Here is a 22123-nt window from a genome sequence, read left to right on the forward strand (position 1 = left end):
AGAGATGTTTAGATGTATCCTCAAACACTGTCGCTGAATTCGCAGCAAATAGTCCCTCTCGGCGCGGCAGGTCTGCTTGCACTGAGCATCGTCTTTGTGTCTTTTTTGGTCGAAAATGCATCTTAGTTGCAATGCGATGACACACCAGGAGACTGTGCTGATTAATTTGATATGCGACACTTGTATATCTGTGTGCGACTGAGTCTGAATCTGGGCACGATGCCGCAACTGCAGCTTATGTCCACGCCAAATTCCATTGTTCATTTACAGACTCAGTCACACACAGATATGTCGCATCCGATTGCAACTAAGGGGCATATTCAATTAGGTGCGAAAAGTCCCATACTTTTCGCATGCCAGACTTTTCGCTGTCATCGTTGGTTTTCCATGCGGGAAAGTATCGCGCTCGTCACCGCATATCCCCGTATTCAATTACAAATCGGTGAAAACGGGACCCGGCGTATTCGGGCCTGGCGAAAAGTACTGTCAGATTTGGGGAAATCAGCCTGACACCCCCCCCAAAAGATGCACTGACATTGGGGATCACTATAACTGCCCCTGAATAGCCCTGCTGAAGGTATTTGGGGTACTTAAATGCTCTCAATAGCTGTTATTTAGCGTCTTTGCATAAGTGGTGAAGAATAGCATTTAGCATTGTTTTTTGGTGAAAATAACTAGTTTTAGCAAATTTGGGGTACCTGAAAATGGGTGCTATCATATTTTAAAGTTGCTAAAGTGAAGTTTTAAAAAACTTAAAAAATCCACCTGCCGCAAGCACCTGCAATTATAAAAACACCTGGGGCATACTTGGGGACCCCCCCTGGAGTCTATTTCGCTAGTTTTTAAGTTTGTCCCCCAACTTGTACTTTTTCGCTCCCTTTTTCAAAGTAATTTTTTGGGGTGTTCTAAAGAATTTTTTAAACTTTTTTTTATAGCGTTTACCTTTGGGGGTCTGTCCCAAGGGTGCAGGGTGGTCAATGCATTGATTTTCCGCACCGGCCAAAAGTCTTTGGAATTGAATACAGGGATAAGTTTTTTACCTGGCGAAAAGATGTTACCGGGTAAACTTTTCCGCAGAAACGGCCTTCTCGCACCTAATTGAATATGCTCCTATGACTCATTTTCGTCCGAAAGAGATACAAAAAAGACGCTTGGTGCATAGAGTCACACGGAACCTGGCGGCTCAGACTTCTCTTGCTGTATAGCTTATTGAGGCTAGGTGTATGAGGAGGACACATCTGTATGGGCCCTATTACAGTATCCTTGATTAAAGTGGATCTGTATCTTGTAGCAAAGGCTTATTTGTATTTAACAGCCGAATGCAACTACTACGAACGTGGTGTAACCAGTAGCGACCAAGTAGCTGTTAACTTGCATTAATCTAACTTGTATGTACTAGATTAATCAAAGATTCAAAACGAATGTCTTACTGGCTGCTTTGGATTACTGCACATTGGACTGTTTGCACCATATTATCAAGAGAAAATTATTCCATAAAAATAAATGACTTGTTTTCCCGACAAGAGCATAATGTTTTTTTCCATTAAGCTTATTGCACTGTTCAGCTATTAGATTTAGAACAATGGATTATGAGTTTTTCTTAGAGAAGAGCTTTTTTTAAACACTAGAAATTCTATAATACTACTGTATAAGCATTCAATATAATATGTTATGTTAATAAGTAAGTACACAAATGCTGTATATGCATTCAACGAACTGTACTACAAAAGGCAACAATGGATTAATAGATGATTTGGGGAGTAGAGACAATAGGGTGGGAGGAGAGGTATAAACATGTTAGTGGGAGGAGATGAAGCATAGAGAGAGAGTGCGATGTAAGGGATGAGTGGAGGAGGGAGATCATTGTGATATATGGTAGACAGAGGGGAGAGGTACAATATACAATGAGAGAGTGCAATGTATGGGATGAGTGGAGGAGGGAGATCATTGTGATATATGGTAGACAGAGGGGAGAGGTAGAATATACAATAAGAGAGAGTGCGATGTAAGGGATGAGTGGAGGAGGGAGATCATTGTGATATATGGTAGACAGAGGGGAGAGGTACAGTATACAATAAGAAAGAGAGCAATGTTAATGAAAGAAAAAGGTGTGAAAGAAGCCTTCACCTAGTACAGTCCAACGTCTCCATTTCAGAATGCTTTTGTTTAATTCTCAAAACTGTATAGGGTCGGGCAGTGTGGCGATGTTTTAGAAATATTTGGGAGTCTATTCATGTTGTTAATTATCGGGGTTCGTTCGATAATTAACATTCTAACTCGCCGTGGAATCCGGAGCAATTCAGCATTGATCCGGCGTGGTGACAGGTGATCCGAAAGTCAGCTGTCCCCCGAGCGGCTTCGGAGCAGTGACCTACAGGTCACGCATGCGCACAAGAGCCCCGACGTCTGGCGGAAGGAGCCAGACAGCGGCTGAGGGATCCGAAAGGATCCCTCTTCCCAACCTGGGACTCCTTCCCATAGGGAAGGAGTGGGTTGCGAGTCCGAAGCGAGAGCACTCGCCATCTGAAGAGCTTGATGAATTCTGTCCCCATACTAGTGTATGGGGACAGCTGGCCATTACCAGCTGGCCATTCTGCCAGAGGAAGGTAAGCAGGAGATATCTGTGATACTAGTGTATGGGGACAGCGGGCCATTCTGCCAGAGGAAGGCAAGTAGGAGATATCTGTGATACTAGTGTATGGGGACAGCGGGCCATTCTGCCAGAGGAAGGTAAGTAGGAGATATCTGTGATACTAGTGTATGGGGACAGCGGGCCATTCTGCCAGAGGAAGGTAAGTAGGAGATATCTGTGATATCTCCTGCATTACCTTCTTGATGAATGGCTCAATAACTTAATTATCCGACCTTGCCCCCCTCCCTCTTACCTGTCAGCAGCCCAGCACATGCTGCTGTGTGCTGGGCTGCAATTGGAGACCAGGGAGATTGCTGCCTCTGAGCAGCAGCAGTAGTCTCTTCTCCTCTGTCCATGGGGGGAAGAGGAGATTTGCGCCGGGCTGAAGTAATCACAGCGCCCCTCTCCTCAACGAAATAGGGATTTTTTTCCTAAGAGGGCATGGCGATGCCTCTCGCAATTAGGCCACACCCCCCGATAGTAATGGGGCCCGGGCCGCCTCTCTACAGCCCTGTCAATACGCTGTATCATACAACGGATCGCATATAGTGTGTACCCAGCTTTAGATTTTGCCTCATCGCATCATCAGTGCCTATTATATTAACCCACTCTGGCAAAGCAAACTCATCTGATATGTAAAATTAGTGCTTTGAACTCTTTAAGATTTTGACTGGGGATTCCGAGTACACTTGGTAACTATTCAGTCACAATTAAGCGATCATGTCATGGTTAAATATGTCAATGTACCCCAATGTGTCCTACATTATCTAGTTTTACACATTTGCCTTAATACAAGTTGTCACAAGTCTGACACTCTCTTTGCACTTTCTCAGTTTACCTTCCTGTCAATTTACATGTTCTGTGCATTTCAACTCAATGTTTACTTCCACCCATTCATTATCTCTTTCTATCTCTCAGGAGCTCCAACCAGTGAGGTAATCATAGTGTCCGGTGTCCTCGCCCTCAGCCTGAGTATCACCATCGTCATGTGCGGACTCTGCCAGTGGTGCCAGCGTAAACTAGTAAGTGTACAGCATCTGCCAGTCTTCTTCCTGTTCCATGTCGGTCACATGTGCAGTGCTCTGATAAGTGTTCATTTATAAGATGTGACCGCAGATAACAGCAGCTAATTGTAGCAGAAAGCTCATAATGTGCGTCCTCTGAGCTCGTCACTTAGGAGATTATTATTGCAGTTTTAAGGACCACTAATTCAGATTTGGTCAGAGAAAATACTGCATGCAACACTAGGGGCTGGATTCATTACGGATCACAACTGCGATTACAATAGCGATTACGCACGCAGTCTCACTGCGATTGTATGCTAATCCACTGCGATCACTATGCCGGCCCAGCACAACATAAGGACACCCACTTTACTTTACACACATCCGTAATGTTTAGCAAGACTGTGAAACCATCGGTAACATGGAGTACCATCGCAGCCTCACACACACATGCACAAGCCCTGACCTTACTCAGGAATTGCTAACCTTCAGTACTCAAGCTGCGTATGGCATCGCAGTGGATCATTTATGCACGCCCCTGCAACGGCATCTGAACGCACTGACACACCCGCGTTTCGTCGACCCCCCCAGTCACCTCCCACAAACGGCACTTCCTGTCATTCACTCTGCGATGGGTCTGCGTGGTCATTGCGATCGCAGTCCCGATTGCAGTGGCTGGATCGCGCACTGAGATGCATACGAATGCACAGAACACAACAATCGGCGGATTGCGTGCGTAATCACAGTTGCGATTGGTAATGAATCAATCCCTAGGACACAGTGGGCCTGATCCTGAGTCGGACGTACTGACCATGTCGGACGCAGATGAGCAATTCTTTTCTTCTACACATACGAGTTGCAAGGAAGGGATAGACCACAAGCTAATCACTGTGAAAAATAATAGTTTAAACAAAAAAAATCAAACACTTACCTGCAGGCAAGGGTCCGGTGATCTAGTGAGCTCTTTCCTCCAGTCAGCTGGTCACCTGGGCTTGTGCACTGTGGCACCGGTCACAGACCAGATGCCTGGAGACCAGCTGACTGGGTGAGAGAGGCGGGTAAGTGCGTGCAGTGGGACAAGGGGGGTGGGGGTGGATGGTAGCGCTAGCCAATGGTGGCGCATGCGCAGAGGCACTCTTATAGTGCATACACACGGTCAGATCTGTCAGATGAACGATTGAACGATTTTTACCAATGATTTGAACGATTTTACAAACGATTTGAACGATTTCAGACAGTATTAAAATGAATGAAATCTACCAAATTTTACTGCAAACACATGAGATGTCAGATATCGTTATCTGACAATTGGGAACGCGCATTGTTCATCATTACAGGCTCGCATATCAGATTTTCTTTCAGATATGAACCATTGAAGGATTTTTTAAATCGTTATCATTCAAATCTGACAGAAAATCTGACCGTGTGTATGCACCATTACTGTATTCTTTTGCAAAAAATACAGTGAGAAGTGTGCGGTGATGATTTGCAGGGACAGAGCTTTCTCGAAAGCTCTGTCCCTGCTTGAGAATGTTAATACATACTCGTGATAATTCCTAAATTCACAATGCAAATTTAGGTGAAATTATCAGACTACAACCATTGTAGTAAATAGGGGCCAAATTGATTTGACCAAAGCCCATCTTAAAGTGTCTTTCCCAAATTAATATATTGAAAACATATGTTTGTTTAAGGGAGGTGTTTCCACCTGTGGGTTGTCTGCTGCTGATTCAGCTGTTCTATGCAAGATAGCCAGGTTAGGCCTACAGTAGCTAACAAGAGAAAAACTCAGATTTCCTTTCACAATAGGGAAGGACACAGGTGCTTTGCTATTGTACAGTATTGTTTGGACACATTGCAGGACCAGGAACCAAAAAAATCTGTTCCAAGACACTTGCCGCACCTGCACTCATGGTCATGAGATACATCTACCTGTTGATGTTTAATGATATCATAATGTAGTCTGGCACTGTTTCTAAAGGCCCCCATACATCAGAGATTGATTGCAGCAATCGTGCAATTTGCAATCGATTGTGTATAAAAATCTTTCCCTTTTTCAATCGATTGTGGCAATTCTGCAATCTGCAATCGATTGAAAAAGGGAAAGATTTTTATACACAATCGATTGCAAATTGCACGATTGCTGCAATCAATTGCTGATGTATGGGGGCCTTAAGGCTCATTTTGTATGGAACAGCTAAGAGCTTTAATGACCTTTAAAGGACTTTTATGACCTTGTCATAGATTTGGATTATGGCTCATATTAGATCTAGAACTATTAGAAGTTTGAGATGATTTCTTAGGCAATGGTCAGGATTACAGATGTAGCCACCCTCATCTTTGCCACAATGCGCCCACACATGTGCACGCATCACAACAAATCGCAGCATTCGCCAGGCCGCGAGCGCTTGCAGCCGGTGATTACCCCATTGAAATCTATTGTGTGCCCGTGCATATGCACATGCACGCCATAGACGTAGGCACACTAGTCACGCCATCAATGCCGTGAAGCCAGCGTATCGCAGGATAGATGAGCGTGGCTACATCTGTTTATAAGAGCTAGGATTCAGAGTGTTAGGCTGAAGTTACATTCTCTTAATTGACCAAGGAGAGCTTAAGATCGAAGGGCCAAATTAGCCACTTAGCTCCCTTTCACACTAAAGCCCCGGCTCTGACCCATGTCCGACCCAGGATACTGAATACGGATTGAAGCCAGGCATCAGATGACTTGCCCCGTTCAGACTGCCCGTTGAACCTGGGTTGTTCGTTGCCATTCACACAGGATGCTTGGAGATAACGTCATCCCCAAGCACTCCTGAGTCTGCCAATCAGCAGCCTTTTAGGCATGACCCGGGTCATACCTTTCACGCCGCTGGTTACCTGGGTCGGACACGGGATTAACAATGCTAGCGACCCAGGTAGCAGACCCGGGATGCATGACCTGGATTGACCCTATCACACCAACCTAGGGCCCGAGTCACATCGTCCCGTTATGGGAAGTGGAGGGGGAAAGAGGGAGGTCATGCTGTGCACTTACAAGTAAATGTACTTTTACCACCCCCGCCAGTCATGTAATCAATCCCATTGAGAAAAAATAAATCTATTTTGTCCACTTTAAATTTAGACACACTCATGCACCTAATCTACACATAACCAGAGACAGCCCTGATCCACCCAACTGCTCCTACGTCCTATCGGCATGTAGTCAGGAAGCCGGCGGTAGTCGCTGCTTATTTGTGATTTGAAATGTCTTCGTACTTTCCCATTTTATGTTGCTCCACACCTGGAGAGCTCGCGGGGGATGTGGCAATGTGATCTGCGTTAATATGGCGGCCTCTCTCAAAATGCTAAGAGCGGCATCACTAATTGGTCTTATTGAGGCAATTCTCCACTGTGGGAAGGATACAGGGGGATAAGTTGCTTTCTGAATCCAGGAGAACAAAATAGAATTTAGTTTGGGAGAGTAGTAAAATATGACTTTATTACAGCAAAATGTATTAGCACGTGTGAGGTATATTTACTAAAGTGTGTGTTTTTAGAAGTGGAGATGTTGCTCATAGTAACCAATCAGATTCTACTTAACATTTATCTAGCACCTTCTAGAACAGGGATGGGGAATCACAGGAATCATTTGGTCTGGCCCTCGGAGCTTTCTTCTGCTAGCCTCATCAATCTAGCCTCATCAATCTATGGAGCAGTGCCGCTTGGAGAATCCTTAGGACGCTTCATACAGTCACACCGCTGCCCTTACAACTCCCCAGAGCATCCTCAGGATGCTTCGGGCATTGCAGTAATCACCGACAATTGTTGCCCCGCCCCTATGTGACATCACACGGAGGGGGCGTGGCCTGCACTGGGCCCGCGATTAGTGTTATATATATCAAAATTGCATTCAGCAGAAGAAAGGTTCCCCACCCCTGTTCTAGAAGATAATAGCTACAATCTGATTGGATGCTATGGGCAACATCTCCACTTCTAAAAACCTGCACTTTAGTAAATATACCCCTATAACTCATTCAATGAGACAAATAAAACTTGATAAGTATATCTGTTGAAGAAGGAATAAACACAGTAATTATTGAAGGACATACACCTTTGCTAGGAAGGGGAATACTGCAATTACACACATAATATAATGGCCATTATATATTTCATTTGTGTGGCTACTTGGCTGCATAATTCCAACACAAGTAGAAGCTGCAAGCTAGACCAGTGTGCAGACTACCACTCAGAGCTGGCGGCAATACTGGTTTCCTACTGGTGCACTAAATTCCCATCAGATCGGATACAGAAAATGGAGTTCGTGCTGTGAATTCTTTATTGGAAAATGTTGTTGAAGCTCATGAAATGTAAATTGCCTGAAACAAAATCTCCTGCTTGAGATGAAACCAATAAAACATGTATATGGTAAAAACACCAACTTAGCAAGTTTGTAATGACAGGCTATCCTCATATTGTACAAATTAATTTCCCAAACTGTTATTATGCACAACACGCTGAGTGTTTAATGCTTACAAGACTCTTATCTGCACAATGCATAGCACTTCTATCAAGTGTAAGGAGCGCCTTTTCCATTCCTATTCTAAAAATAATCATTATTACTGAAAAGTTTCAGGTATAGTTAGTTACAGTAGATACAGCACCTGTAGCGGTGGGCTTGCTTGTAATCAATTCCCTATAAAAGCACATATGTAGATACAGTATCTGCAGGTGGGATTGCTTGTAGTTGCAGTCATTCCCTATAAGAGACACATACAGTAGATACAGCACTTGTAGGTGGGATTGCTTGTAGTAAATCCCCTATAAGAGACACATACAGTAGAAACAGTATCTGTAGGTGGGATTACCTGTAGTCATTCCCTATATGACACACATACTGTACAGTAGGTACAGTATCACTGACAGCTGAAGTGAATAACATTGATTATCTCATTACAGTGGCACCTGTCAAGGCATGATATATATTAGACAGTAATACCCCTTTTACACTGACATGAACGCGCATCAACCCGGGATTTTTGGCAGTGGAAATGGCTCAACCCGGGTCCAGTGACCCGGGGATCCAACATGGGTAACTTGCAGGGTTGGGCACGGGTCGTTCCCGTGTCACACTGCAGTGTAAATGGCACAACCTTGATCACGATGGCCCGGGTTATGCCGCTTGCTACCTGATTGGCCGACTTCAGTGGCGCTTGGAGATTACATCATCTTCAAGCGTCCACTGCAACTGGTCACCGCAGACCTGGGTTCGGTGTGAACGGCGCTGACCTGGGGATAACCCAGGTCAGCGACGCAGTATGAAAGGGGTCATGTCCTTGGTCTGATCCGGGTTGGAACCGTGTTCCAAATCCCGGATCAGACCCTGGACCTTGGTGTAAAAGGGGTATTAGTAAACAGCCAGTTTTTGAAGTTGATGTGTTGAAGCAGGAAAAATGGGCAAGTGTAAGGATCTGAGCGACTTTGAAAAGGACCAAATTATGATGGCTACACAGCTGGGTCAGAGCATCTCCAAAACGTCAGGTCTTGTGGGATATTCTCGGTATGGGGTGGCTAGTGCCCACGAAAAGTGGTCTAAGGAAGGACAACTGGTGAACCAGTGATAGGTTAATGTGCACCCAAGGCTCATCGATGCATGTGGGGAGTGAAGGTTAGCCCGTCTGGTCCTGTCCCAGATGAGCTAATGTAGAACAAATTGATGAAACAGTTAATGTGGTCTAGGATAAAAGGTGTCAGAAATTGAATACACAGCGCATCGTAACTTGCTGCGTTTGGGACTGTGTAGCTCCAGACCCACCAGAGTGCCCACGCATGACTCCTCTCCACCGCCTTAAGCACCTATAATGGGCACGTGATCATTAGAACTGGATCATGGAGCAATGGTAGAAGGTGGCCTGGTCTGATGCATCATGTTTTCTTTTACATCATGGGGACGGCCGGGTGCGTGTGCGTCGTTTACCTGGGGAAGAGATGGCACCAGGATGCACTATGGGAAGAAGGCAAGCCGACGGAGGCAGTGTGATGGTCTGGGCAACGTTCTGCTGGAAAACCTTAGGTCCTGGCATTCATGTGACACGTACCACCTACCTAAACAGTGTTGCAGACCAAGTACAAATCCTGTTCCAGGGTAGCCAAAATACTCCACAAAAGGCGACGCAGAACCATGGCAGATTGGACAGTTACATATCTTCAACTAATAAGAGAGGGTAACATTCAATATATCTTACAATTCTGTCCTGGTCCAGGATTTTTTACATCTGTGTTTTCAGTTTCTAATTTATTTAGTGGTCTTTTATTAAAAAATATATTTTTTATTTAAATACTTTAAATATGTGTTCAAAATTAATATTTCTCTGAGAGCCGATACAGACAAGTTTGATTTAGTACAGTAAGTGCTGATTAAGAGACCGCGGGATAATAAAGTACAGCACAGTCTAAGATATCTGACCTGTAAAGAGCATATTGGATATCAATAAGGAACCCAGTGGGAAGGAGTGTGGGATCCTTATATCCTAGATTGTATTATGTACGGAACAAACAGCAATGCAAATATGTACATCCGGTAAATGTAATCTAAGTGCATCAACACTAACATGGTTCTATTGTTTGTGGCACAAATGCTAACTTTTAATACCAAAATGGAACCATCAATCACATTAAAATATCCTATACAAATCTTTCTGGTTTATTATTTAGGAAATTACCTTTTGGTCTCTTCAGACCTTTGGGGCAGAGGTCAGATTTCTTTTTTAATTACTAGAATATGTGATCAATGTGATGCCTTAATGGCATAGGGTGAGAAGGTTGTCAGAGACAGAGTTGTGCACAAGATATATACAATAAAAAGTATTTAGTAGACACAATTCTATAATAAAATACATCTGCACCCCTTTACTTTTTCTTTTAGGTCCCCCAGTCATCTAATAAAAATAGGGTTGAAATGAGAAGTGTAACTATAATACATTATGGACCTCATTCAGAGTCGGTCGAAGCGGCCGCACGGTCGTACGGGAAAAGGGGCCGGATATTCAAATGATTCTCTCGCAAGTTGCGTCCCTAAGTTCGGATCGGTAGCTGGTCGACCAAGGGGAGGAAGCGGTCGGAATTCAAAAAAATACGCCCCCTTCTGTACGCATTGCACGTCATCTCCGGGCATATAAGGATTAATCGAGACCATCAGAACTGGTCGTAGAGCTTAAGGTTGACCATACCCTCTCTTAAGCTCTACGATCATGTCAGTGTAAAAACCTCCCATGTCACATGTGCCATGATGCTACTTTGTTAATTATGCACTCCCATAAACCGTGTGCACTCCCATAAAACGCCGTTCGCATAATTAGGCATGCCTGCGTTCGGATCTCCACTCCCCGTTTTCAAGCACCTTCCCCTGTTACCACCCACAAACGCCTCATCCTGTCACTCAAATTAGCAGGCACTCGCTATTTTGCGAACACACGATTTCCGAGTGCACTGACTGGTTGGCGCATGCGCATTACGACGCATGCGCAGATGTGCGAACATCGCTCTGAGCGAACGAGCGGCCGCTTACGAGCGGCTCTGAATCAGGCCCACCGTTATTTGCTCTATCTGACTCTATTCCCTAATCTGAATCAGGCCCACAGTCAATAGGTCAGAGATGGTTGACAGGGTAGACATGGTCAAATGGTTGGCATGGACTTAGATCGACAGGGTCTATTGCTCGACGTGGACAAAAGGACCGATACGGAGGGCCCCGGGGACAGCACTCAGCGTGTCACCTGGCGTCTGACCACGCGGCTAGTCAGGGGAAGCCGGCGCCGCGGTGAGTAATGGCCGATCCCACGCTGAATCCTCACAGAAAGCAGCCACTATCACTATCACCGGCCCTAACAGACAGACCTCTGGGTACGCTCACCTCTGAATGACCAGCTATTCTGTCTACAAGACCACAATACAACCACAGCATGATACATGCGCACTCCCAATTGCAGCCCGGTTGGACAAACGGAGCCGCCAGTGGAGTTGGGGCTGAGCTGCAGGCACTGATGAATGCACAGTTCCTAACAATCACAAGATCCTAACCCCAAAGCGTCTGAATCAGGCCCTCTGTATTATCCAAGATTAAGTAAAAAAAAAAATTGTAGAGGTTAAAGTGCCTTTGATGTCTGCAAGTGCTTCATCTTTGTGTGCTGGACGTTGTGTTTTATTGCCATAGCATAGTACTTTATACAGTATCAGATTGCATTGCATCTCAGTGAACTGACATAGATATTCAGCTTCACAGCTTCTTTTATTGTGAGCAGTGAAGTACTTGAGGGTTTCAGAATAGACAATCACAGCTCTCAGAAGAAAAGCTAGGCCATGCAAAAACAAATTACAATGTCTGAACAAGGCTTTATTTATTTATTTACAGTCTGAGTAAATATGAGACACAGGGGTCTATTTATTAAAGCGCAAAAGTCCTATCTCCCAGGGAAATGTATGTTTGTCCATGATGAAGTCCATATGCAGTGTATGTACCAGCACAGTATTTGTTCCGTTATCGCTATCTTGATGGCAATAACAAAAGAATATAATATATTTTCATTTGTGATTACATTAAAAGCACACACATTCTATTGCACCAAGGGCAGCTGCGATTACGCATACAGTCTCACTGCGAAAATATGTTAATAATTGCTATCGCAATGCCGTTGCAGCCTAACAAAAGGACGTCTACTTCACTTACACACATCCCTAATACTTTTTGCAAATCTGCAAAACCATCGGTAACATGGAGGACCATCAGAGCCTCACGCACACTTGCACAAGGTCAGACATTACTCAGAAATTGCTAACCTCAGCGCACGCAGCGAAAGCCCAAGCTGCGTATGGCATCACAGTGGCTAATTTATACACGCCTCTGTAACGGCATTTAAACGCACTGGCACACCTGAGTTTCGTCCCCCCCCCCCCTCCCGTCACCACCCTCAAACGGTCATTTGCTGACAATCGCTCTGCGATAAGTCTGCACAGTCACTGCGATCACAGTCTGATCGCAGTGAAACCTTCGCGCACGTGCACTACGATTCATACGCATGCGCAGAAAGCAACAAACGGCCATCTGCGTGCGTAATTGCAGTAGCGATCCTTGCTTAATCAGGCCCTAAGTAAGGTCTTTCAGTTCCACTGTAAAGACATGAACCTGAGCCTCCTAGCCAGGTTGCGCATACGCACATTCCAAGATATATGCCTTATATTTTAATGATTGTAACCCCGGTTAAGGGTTAAATTGACTACAGTATTAATAAAAATACATATTCTGAGGTAATATGTGCACATGGGTTGACAAATGTTATATATGACATATATGTATATTTGTATGTTGAGGTAAATCATGCCTAATTTATTATTTCTTTAAGAAAAAAACCTTTACTAATGGATATGTATGTACAATGTATGAGGTAAAAAGTATACACAGTATATTTCATGTATTTACATAAACGTTTGCAGTGTTCACTCTAGGTCCGGCACCGGGCAGGGCGCCAGGCCTAGAGAAAGGGCACATCTGCGCACGCCCCCGAAAAGGAGGCGTAGCTAAGGAAAAGGGGGCATGTCTTTAAGACATGGCCCCTTTTCATCACTCTTGGGGGTGTACACGGCACTTAAGGACATGACGGGCTGCCCCCAAGCGCTGCTGTCAGGCCCCCCAGTGCCTAACCCCTAACCCTCTCCCTAATCCAACTACTTACCACCCCCAGATGCCAGCGCCAGGATTCTGATTGGTGTTGGGATTCCAGCACCGGCATTCTGAGCACTGGCAACCTGACAGCCGGGTTCAGTTAAACTCTATGGGGGACGTGCGGTCAGATGAGGCAGATTAGCAGAACCTTTCCTGTCATGCATAGGTAGGTATACTCCAAAAGCTTTGACTATAAAAATGATTTAAAAAAAATGTAAAGAGAATATTAAAAATATCTTCTTTGTATTATAGTAATAATTTTTATAGTCAAAACTCTGGAGTAAAAAGTGTATGGCAGGTGAGGCACTGCCTCCCCTGTCTACCTTTTCCGTACGTCCCTGATTAAAACTCACCAACTTTCCTGCACTATGCACTGCTGCTCCTTTGTATAATGCTCACGTGAACCCTCGGGTTCATATATGTATCTGTATATCTGGCTCTAATACTAGCCAGTGCCTCCCTAGCCATGTACCTCACCGCACGTCACTGTGGTATCCAATTAGCCGCGATAACGATAAATCTTCTCCAGAGAAAACTTTTCGGACCCATCACACGAATTTGCCGCTTATCGCATGTATGCGTGCTCCCGTTTATCGTGCAATCCTATTGCGAAACCGGCGATAAAATATTTGCATAATGATTCTTGCAGGGATGACAGGAGAAAAGTACAGGTAAAAATGTGGAAATCAACTGTACCCCAAATAATGGTAAATTAATATTGGTTAACAGCATAGAAGTCTGTTAGTGACCATAATCAAAGGGTTCTTAAATTGTATCAAATAGCTGCTATAGAAAAATGCATATAACAGTGAAAAAATTATAGAAAGCTTTTTTTTGGCCAAAGGTAATGCTCTAGTTCACAGGTTCTCAAACTCGGTCCTCAGGACCCCTCACGGTGCATGTTTTCCAGGTCTCCTCTCAATCACAAGTGAAATAATTAGCTTCACCTGTGGATCTTTCAAAATGTGTCAGTGAGTAATGAATACACCTGTGCACCTGCTGGGTGACCTGGAAAACGTGACCTGTGTGGAGTCCTGAGGACCGAGTTTGAGAAAAAAATATTTTTGCCTAATTAGTCATTAATGGGAATGTCCCATTGGTTCTGCACCAAGTACTGACATTTTCAATAAAAAGGGGGTTTTTGTACAACTTATCAACTACTCAGAGATGGTCAAAACTAATTTGCGTTAATTGCTATGGAAGATTTCGGACCTGCGTAAAAACCGCGGCTAATTGGATAGCCCGATAACCATTTTTGGAGAAAAGTTTTCACAAGTGAACGGGTTAAATTGGCTAATTGCATACAGAGCCGTGACTACGGCTTGCGCCGCCCAGTACAGGCTACGCCCCCTCCATGTGATGTCATGTGGAGGGGCGGGGCTACGAACACCGAGCGTCACAGCAATGCCCGGAGCATCTTCAGGATGTTAGAGGCGCTCCAGGCGGCACTGCTGCATAGATTCTGACCCCAGGGTGCCGTTCCAGGCACCCTGCTAGCCAGATACAGTCGTGGGTGAGCAGCGGTGCCGCCCACAGGGCTTTGCACATAGTTGCCTATTTTTGAAAAAGCATTTCAGGGGGATTGTGAAAGCAGCACCTATGAGCAAGCGTTAAATGAACGTGTACCGCTCGCACACCCCTAGTTACGGCCCTGGCCCTGTGCATTGCTGTATGTGATAAGTTATGTAATGCAAAAAGATAAATTCTTGTTCTTATATAAATTGATTTAAAACTAAACTATACTGGATGGTGTCTACTTACTGGAAAGAGTCATTAGAGACCACACAAATCCAGGAAGGACAGGATGTGAGCAGGAATATTGGTATAAGTGATACATTGTGTTATATACACCACATTACGTAATCGCTATTAGCATTTGGGTTTTCCAATGTAGGCCCGTACCGACTACAAATACAACACCACTACACAATGGTTAAGAATAGGTAAATATTAGACAGTAAGGGAGTTACTAACCTACTGTAGAGTCCCTTTATAGAGCGTAAAGGTGGGTTACATGATAAATTGAATTGATTTCTCATGGCAATAGAAAATAAACTTTATTGCTGTATATTAATAACTAGACCCCACAGTCTGCAGACCGGGTGTGGTATAAAAGATTGACAATCGACAGTCAGTAGGTCGACACCAAATGGTCAACATGCAATAGGTCAACAGGGATAAAATGTTGACTGACAAAAGGGCTAACATTTTTCTTGTAATTTAACCCTAATCCTCCTGCTAGTACCTAAATATAACCCTAACCCTCCCCCTAGTGCTTAAACATAACCGTCTCCTCCATCAGCCTACTCATAACCCCCCCCCCCGCCGAGTGCCTAGCTCTAAACCCTAAACTTAGAAATTTTGAAGAAAACATTAAAAACCATAAAAAACATGTTTACTATTTGTGTGTCGACCATTTGATCCTGTCGACATTTTATCACTTGCGACCTTTTGCACTGTCGACCTTTTGTCCCTTGTGACCTATTGCAGTGACTGTCAACCTATTCATTGTCAATCTTTCATCAGGATACCTGCAGACCAGGGACAAGTACTGAGCAATTGGAAGTTAAGCGAGAAACATTTATGAGTTCTAAAGAAAGAACAGAAAAGCAAAATAAAGTGAGCTCTGTAATAAATATTACATTATGTGATTCTAATAGTGATCATCAATGTCTGCTATAAAGTAGAATAATTGAGTAAAGCTTTTAACTTTCTGGAGATATGAGAACTTTCCCTTATAATAAACTACTCCAATCAGGAATCTTTGCAAGTAAACGCATTGTTTGATGACATAAATCTGCAACAGACTAAATTTATGCAAAACACTTAAATATGACAGGATGGCACAAATGTATGAAACCAGATTAAATTTAACAGTTTATTCCAGATGCAAATTAAGATATCTCAATCTGCTAAAGCATGCGTTCAATTAGTCATTTATCTTGGCATGGAAGATGCAGGAGCTACAAAGTGATGACTTCTTCATTTACCAAACAAAAAGCACTTCTTACAGAGGTCTTCTATAGGGGGATCCACTATATGATCAGGACCGCCAATACTCATAGAACTGTAAGGGGGTGGGGGGGAGATTATTTCTTCCCTGAGATTTAAGATGGTCACATATTGCTTGATAATTGTTCATACCAGTCGACCAAACAATTTTTGTTCTGTTCATGGTACTGAACGATGATTGGTCACTGCCTGTAGTACATACAGTATAGTACATGGAGGCGCACCAACTACCAGAAGACAGTCGTGTTCTCCCCTGTCCCTGTCGCTGTTCTGGTATTGGCAGAATTACTTAGGTGGGGATCCCTTGCCTGTAATGTCTGCTTTTTGCATGATACAGCTGCGTCTCCAGTCCAGACCATCTCCATTATATCTACTGGAGGCAGGGCCAGTAGCTAGAGAGAGTACCAGGATGGAAAGCACCGCAATAAAGCTGTATATTATATATTATATAATATATTCATGCATGTAGCCTTAAAAGGAAAGTAGCACTTTCCAACATTTATTGAACTACTGTACACATGGCAGAATACAAGTTATTAAGTACAAGTGTATTGAGGAGATACTGGGATGGGCTTGGCGTACACGGTCACGTTAGAACCCCCCTACCCTGTCCTACCTTCACCTGGTGCAGACAGGCATTCGAAAAATCTGCAAGGAATGTGTGTGGCTTGTTTATTTGGCATGCATAGAACCGATTTGTATATTTTACACTACGTAAACTGCCATAAGTTCAATTCAGCATCAACTCCAGTATGAGTAGCCAGTGGTAAAGCAGTTATTTTCACACCATAATTCCTTCAACACTGAAATCTCTAGGGGGTTTGTGTTTATGCCCAATATTTAAAAGGGCAATGCTTTTACTAGCAAGACCCGGCTTGTAAAAGCATTTCCCTTTGAAATATTGGACATAAACAGGAACAGAAGTGTAGGGATTTACAACCCGGCACTTCATAAATAAACCCTTAAGTGAGGTATCAGAGCTTTATTTTCAAAATGATAGGGGTTGTCCCCCGTAATACTGAAAAATACCATGCACATAGTCATGAATATTGGGGGTACTCAAGTGACCACAGAACCCACAAAGCTGGCTCCTATGAACTGAAGGATGTAGTTCTACAGCAGGTACAATGCCTCAGGTGGTTTATCAATGAGTCATAAAGCCCCACTCCAGAATGTCACCGTCTTATGCGATGGTTTTTTTATCAAATAAATGCAGTATATGCTTAGAATGAATCTGTTGTGTAACTCTTGAGGAGTAAACTTCAGTATTGATCTTCGTAATCATTTAGAGATAAGCGGAATCATCACTTTAGTGACTTCAGAGGGAGGATATTCTCAAGCAATTGTGAAGCTTAAAAGTCATTTTGTAGCTGCAGTTGTCATTCTGGTTTCAACTTCTTGTTCACTGGAAACAAGTTTTGTTTGTTTTTGTTTTGCTTTGTACAGTTATTTTTGTTAGTCATGAGATGTCATCTGTGACATTTCCTTGTGATGTTTAGGCTTTATTAGCTGGCATTGTATTATTATGACTTTTTGTATGCTGATATTAACTTTAACCTATGCATAAGAATATTTTTCTATGAATGTAACTCACTTCACTACCAGAACAAATGTAGCATGGAGGTGCCCTCAAAGTAAGAGAGTGGAGCGCCGGACCGTGTATGTATGTATATATATATATATATATATATATATTAATGTATTTTTATACATACTTTCATTTGAAACCTTAAAGCATTTCTGCAAATTACAAACCTCCTACATCGGGAAAGTCCAAATGCAGACACTGTGGCATGGGTGCAACATAGTGGGTGGGACCATGTCCCCATGTGACTGTGTAGCACTTCTGCAGTGCCAGGCCACCCTCATCCATCCTTCACTGCTACACTGCATTACCACACGCTCTGGAGGCACTTGCCTACACTGGGTGCAGAAGCAGAAATACCTCCCAAGTTCCCACAAATTATGAGAGCGTGACAGTCCCCTGACATCAGGACAGTCCAGTCGCAAATCGTGATGGTTGGGAGGTACATAATTACAGGTTCAGTGAATGGGTACCAGACGCCCATCCCTCTCAGAATGCCATGTCCCCCAGATGAAACCGATTTAGGCCAGGGTTATCCATCGAGATATACGCCATTGATGGTCAATGATTTTAAACCAATGATAGGAAACCATTGATGGTTGGGTGCTGCGACTTCAGACTTCCACCACTGATGTGTGGTATCGGACATCCCACAACGATAGCAGAAACACTTGCCATTGGTCACATACCACAATGATGGTTTAAAACCATCAATGGTCGATAGCCATTCCTATTGTACCTCGGGCCCTTTGCACATAGTGCTGCTTGCAAAGTCCGGAGTAGGTGCATTGATACGGCTACTTTTGCTGAGTAGTACAACAACAGCATTTTCTGATTACTGATACTAGATAAAGTGTAGGAGAGGATCCATTTTTAAGGATGTTCCTTGTACTCCACAAAAAGACATTTTGCCCTGGCTAAAACCTCGGGGTCTTCGAGGACTGTGTTATCGTTTTAATGAAAACCAGTTTGCTGCTCCTTTGCTTTGGCAGAGAATAGCATTTCTAGCAGAACTCGGAGCAATGTGTTAAAAAGCTTTAGGCACAAAAAAAGTGACACAATTAATTGAATCCATAAATTTGGCTAACCAAGCAGTATTTAAGTTTAATTTAATAAAAATGATAGGAGCCTGAACTTTGCACAGTGCATATCTTCAGATTTGGTATTTAAAAAAAATTATAATTAATTCTACAAGGGTCCATTGTTGTCGATTGGCTTAGGCCATGCAATGGGTTTTACAGAAATAGAGCTGTATTAAGTGAACAATTAAAACATTAATTCCCGAGTAAACTGAGTAGTTTTGACAACCAAGGAAAGCTAACATAATGCAAAACACTCAGCTACATCCAGACATACTTTCCATCATTCTTTATTCCAAAATAAAGACATCCTGGTAATAATCCAGCACTACAATTGTCCACAAATTGATATTAAACACATTAATGAAAACATTGCTAATTAGCATAAATCAATATATAATGGTCGAAAATAATGATGCCCTAAAATTAATATTAACTTACCACAATTTTTATGCACAATTGTCATTATGCTTATAAAATAAAAAATGTATATTTTAATAAAACCCTATCTGACTAGTATGTAATGTAGGTGGCCAGAATGCAATTCAGCCCCAATCTGCACGTTTCTGTACAATTCAGCCCCAGTCTATTGTTTTCTATTCAAGTTAGCCCCAATTTGCTGGTTTCTATACTATTCAGTCCCAATCTGCTGGTTTCTCTACAATCCATTCCCAATCTGGTGACTTCTATACAATTCAGCTCAATTCTGCTGGTTTCTCTACAATCCATTCCCAATCTGCTGTATTCCATGCAATGCAGTTCCAGTCTGCTGGTTTATATGCAGTTCAGCCCCAGTCTGCTGGTTTATATGCAGTTCAGCCCCAGCCTGCTAGTTTCTATACCAATCTAGTGACCTCTACATAATCCATTCCAGTCTGTTATCAGCTATACATTACAGATCGATACCTCCCAACTGTCCCGCATTCAGCGGGACAGTCCCGTTTTTTTGGGACTGTCCCGCTGTGGGAGGGAAGTTGGGGGGGAGCACTCACCATTGCTCTGCATAGCAGAGCAGCGGGTAAGAAGAGCAGCATCTATTCATAGTACGGGGGGGAAGCCCGGGGGCAGCCCAGCATCTCAGAGATGCTGGGCACGCCCCGTAGTGATGTAAATGGGGCGTGCCACGACCCCTTTTCCGGGAAAGCGCGCAGATGTCCCGAGTGGTGATCATCAAATGTTGGGAGGTATGTCGTAATCTGTGGTGGTTACTAATGCTAGCCATACACCTGGAGATCAAACTCACCATCAAACAGACCAATTATGTGACAGTGTATGGCAATGGCAGATAATTGGTCTGTCTGATGGTGAGCATATCCATTGTCACCTTTGAACACAAATGATCGCATCTGTCAGGCATGCTGGTAGATCTCTCATGCCTGACAGCTATAATTACTGCTCAATTATAGGGCAGATCAGCCAATTATAGGCTGATCGGGTCGATAACCGCACAGTATATAGATGCTTTAAGCAATACAAATCCTAATCAGCAGAAGAGATGTACACACTGGCTTCTCCTGCACTTATCTGTATAGCTTTACTATTGTTTCTTCTTATGCAGCAGTGGGAATTGTATACTGCAGAGGTGTAACTAGGGTATTTGGAGGCTAGGGCAAGTTGAAGAACGGTGCAGCCCCCCCCCCAACAATAACAAAGCAAATTCTATATCCGCGCCTACGGCGCGAGCCAAAAAATGGGCATGGTCGCCTACCAAAGAGGCATGGCCACTGAAAATAGGGCGTGGCAACATGATACACCACCCATTTCTCGTCACTCTAGGAACATTACTTTCCATTCCATATACACATTACCTATGCAGTGTTTCTCACAATGTGAAACCTCTGAAGAAATGTATCCTCCCTGGGAAGATGGCGTCTTCAGTCGGTATTCACTATTCATGTAGGTCACATTGCCCGGAAGATGCCTGTTTGTGTAGGAATATTAACAAGGTCATCATCATACAACAGCGTTCAACCAAACTCCTTCCCCCTGTGTAACTTCCTTCCCCCTGCATCTCTCAGCCACATAATCTCCCCCTGCGTCGACTTTCAGCACACCACCACCTCCCCCCCACGTTGTCTCTCAGCCACACCATCACCTCCCCCAGCGTCATCTCTCAGCCACACCATCACCTCCCCCCTGCGTCATCTCTCAGCCACACTATCACCTCCCCCGCGTTGTCTCTCAGCCACACCATCACCTTCCCCCCGTGTCATCGCTCAGCCACACCATCACCTCGCCCCCGCGTCGTCTCTCAGCACGCCATCACCTCCTACCTGCGTCATCTTTCAGTACCACCATTACCTACCTCCGCGTTGTCTCTCAGCACAACATTGCCTCCCTCCCTGCGACATCTCTCAGCACCCTATCTCCTCCCCCTCTGCGTTGTCTCTCAGCACCCTATCTCCTCCCTGTGTTGACTCTCAGCACATCATTACCTCACCCCTGTTGTCTCAGTACACTATCACCTCCCCTGCATCATCTCTCAGCCACACCATCACCTCCCCTGCGTCGTCTTTCAGCCACACCATCACCTCCCCTGCTTTGTCTCCCAGCCACACCATCACCTCCCCTGTGTCGTCTCTCAGCACACTATTACCTTCCCCTCGCGTCATCGCTCAGCCACACAATCATCTCCCCCCCGTGTCGTCTCTCAGCACGCCATCACCTCCCCCTGCGTCGTCTTTCAGTACCACCATTACCTACCCCCGCGTTGTCTCTCAGCACAACACTGCCTCCCTCCCTGCGTCATCTCTCAGGACACTATCTCCTCCCCCCTGTGTTGTTTCTCAGCACACTATCTCCTCCCCCCCTGCGTTCTCTCTCAGCACACTATCTCCTCCCCCTCTGCGTTGTCTCTCAGCACCCTATCTCCTCCTCCCTGTGTTGACTCTCAGCACATCATTACCTCACCCCTGTTTTGTCTCTCAGTACACTATCACCTCCCCTGCGTCATCTCTCAGCCACACCATCACCTCCCCTGCATCATCTTTCAGCCACACCATCACCTCCCCTGCGTCGTCTCTCAGCACACCATTACCTCCGCCCTGCATTGCCTCTCAGCCACACCATCACCTCCCCCCGCGTCGTCTCAGCCACACCATCACCTTCCCCCCG

At 44.3% G+C, this 22123-nt stretch overlaps 1 protein-coding gene across 5 annotated transcripts in view; it reads left to right on the plus strand.

The window, feature by feature from the left end:
• The window catches only part of SYT7 (synaptotagmin 7), a 412892-nt gene that overhangs the window by 128609 nt on the left and 262160 nt on the right, over nt 1–22123 (plus strand). For all 5 annotated transcript variants that reach the window (XM_088454514.1, XM_088454515.1, XM_088454517.1 and 2 more), the window contains one exon: nt 3551–3654. In XM_088454514.1, coding sequence (XP_088310640.1) covers nt 3551–3654 — 104 coding nt within the window. The remainder of the gene's footprint in view (nt 1–3550; nt 3655–22123) is intronic.

Source organism: Taudactylus pleione, unplaced genomic scaffold (genome assembly GCF_031769625.1).
Source record: "Taudactylus pleione unplaced genomic scaffold, aTauple2 ptg000619l, whole genome shotgun sequence".
NCBI classification, from domain to species: Eukaryota; Metazoa; Chordata; class Amphibia; order Anura; family Myobatrachidae; genus Taudactylus; species Taudactylus pleione.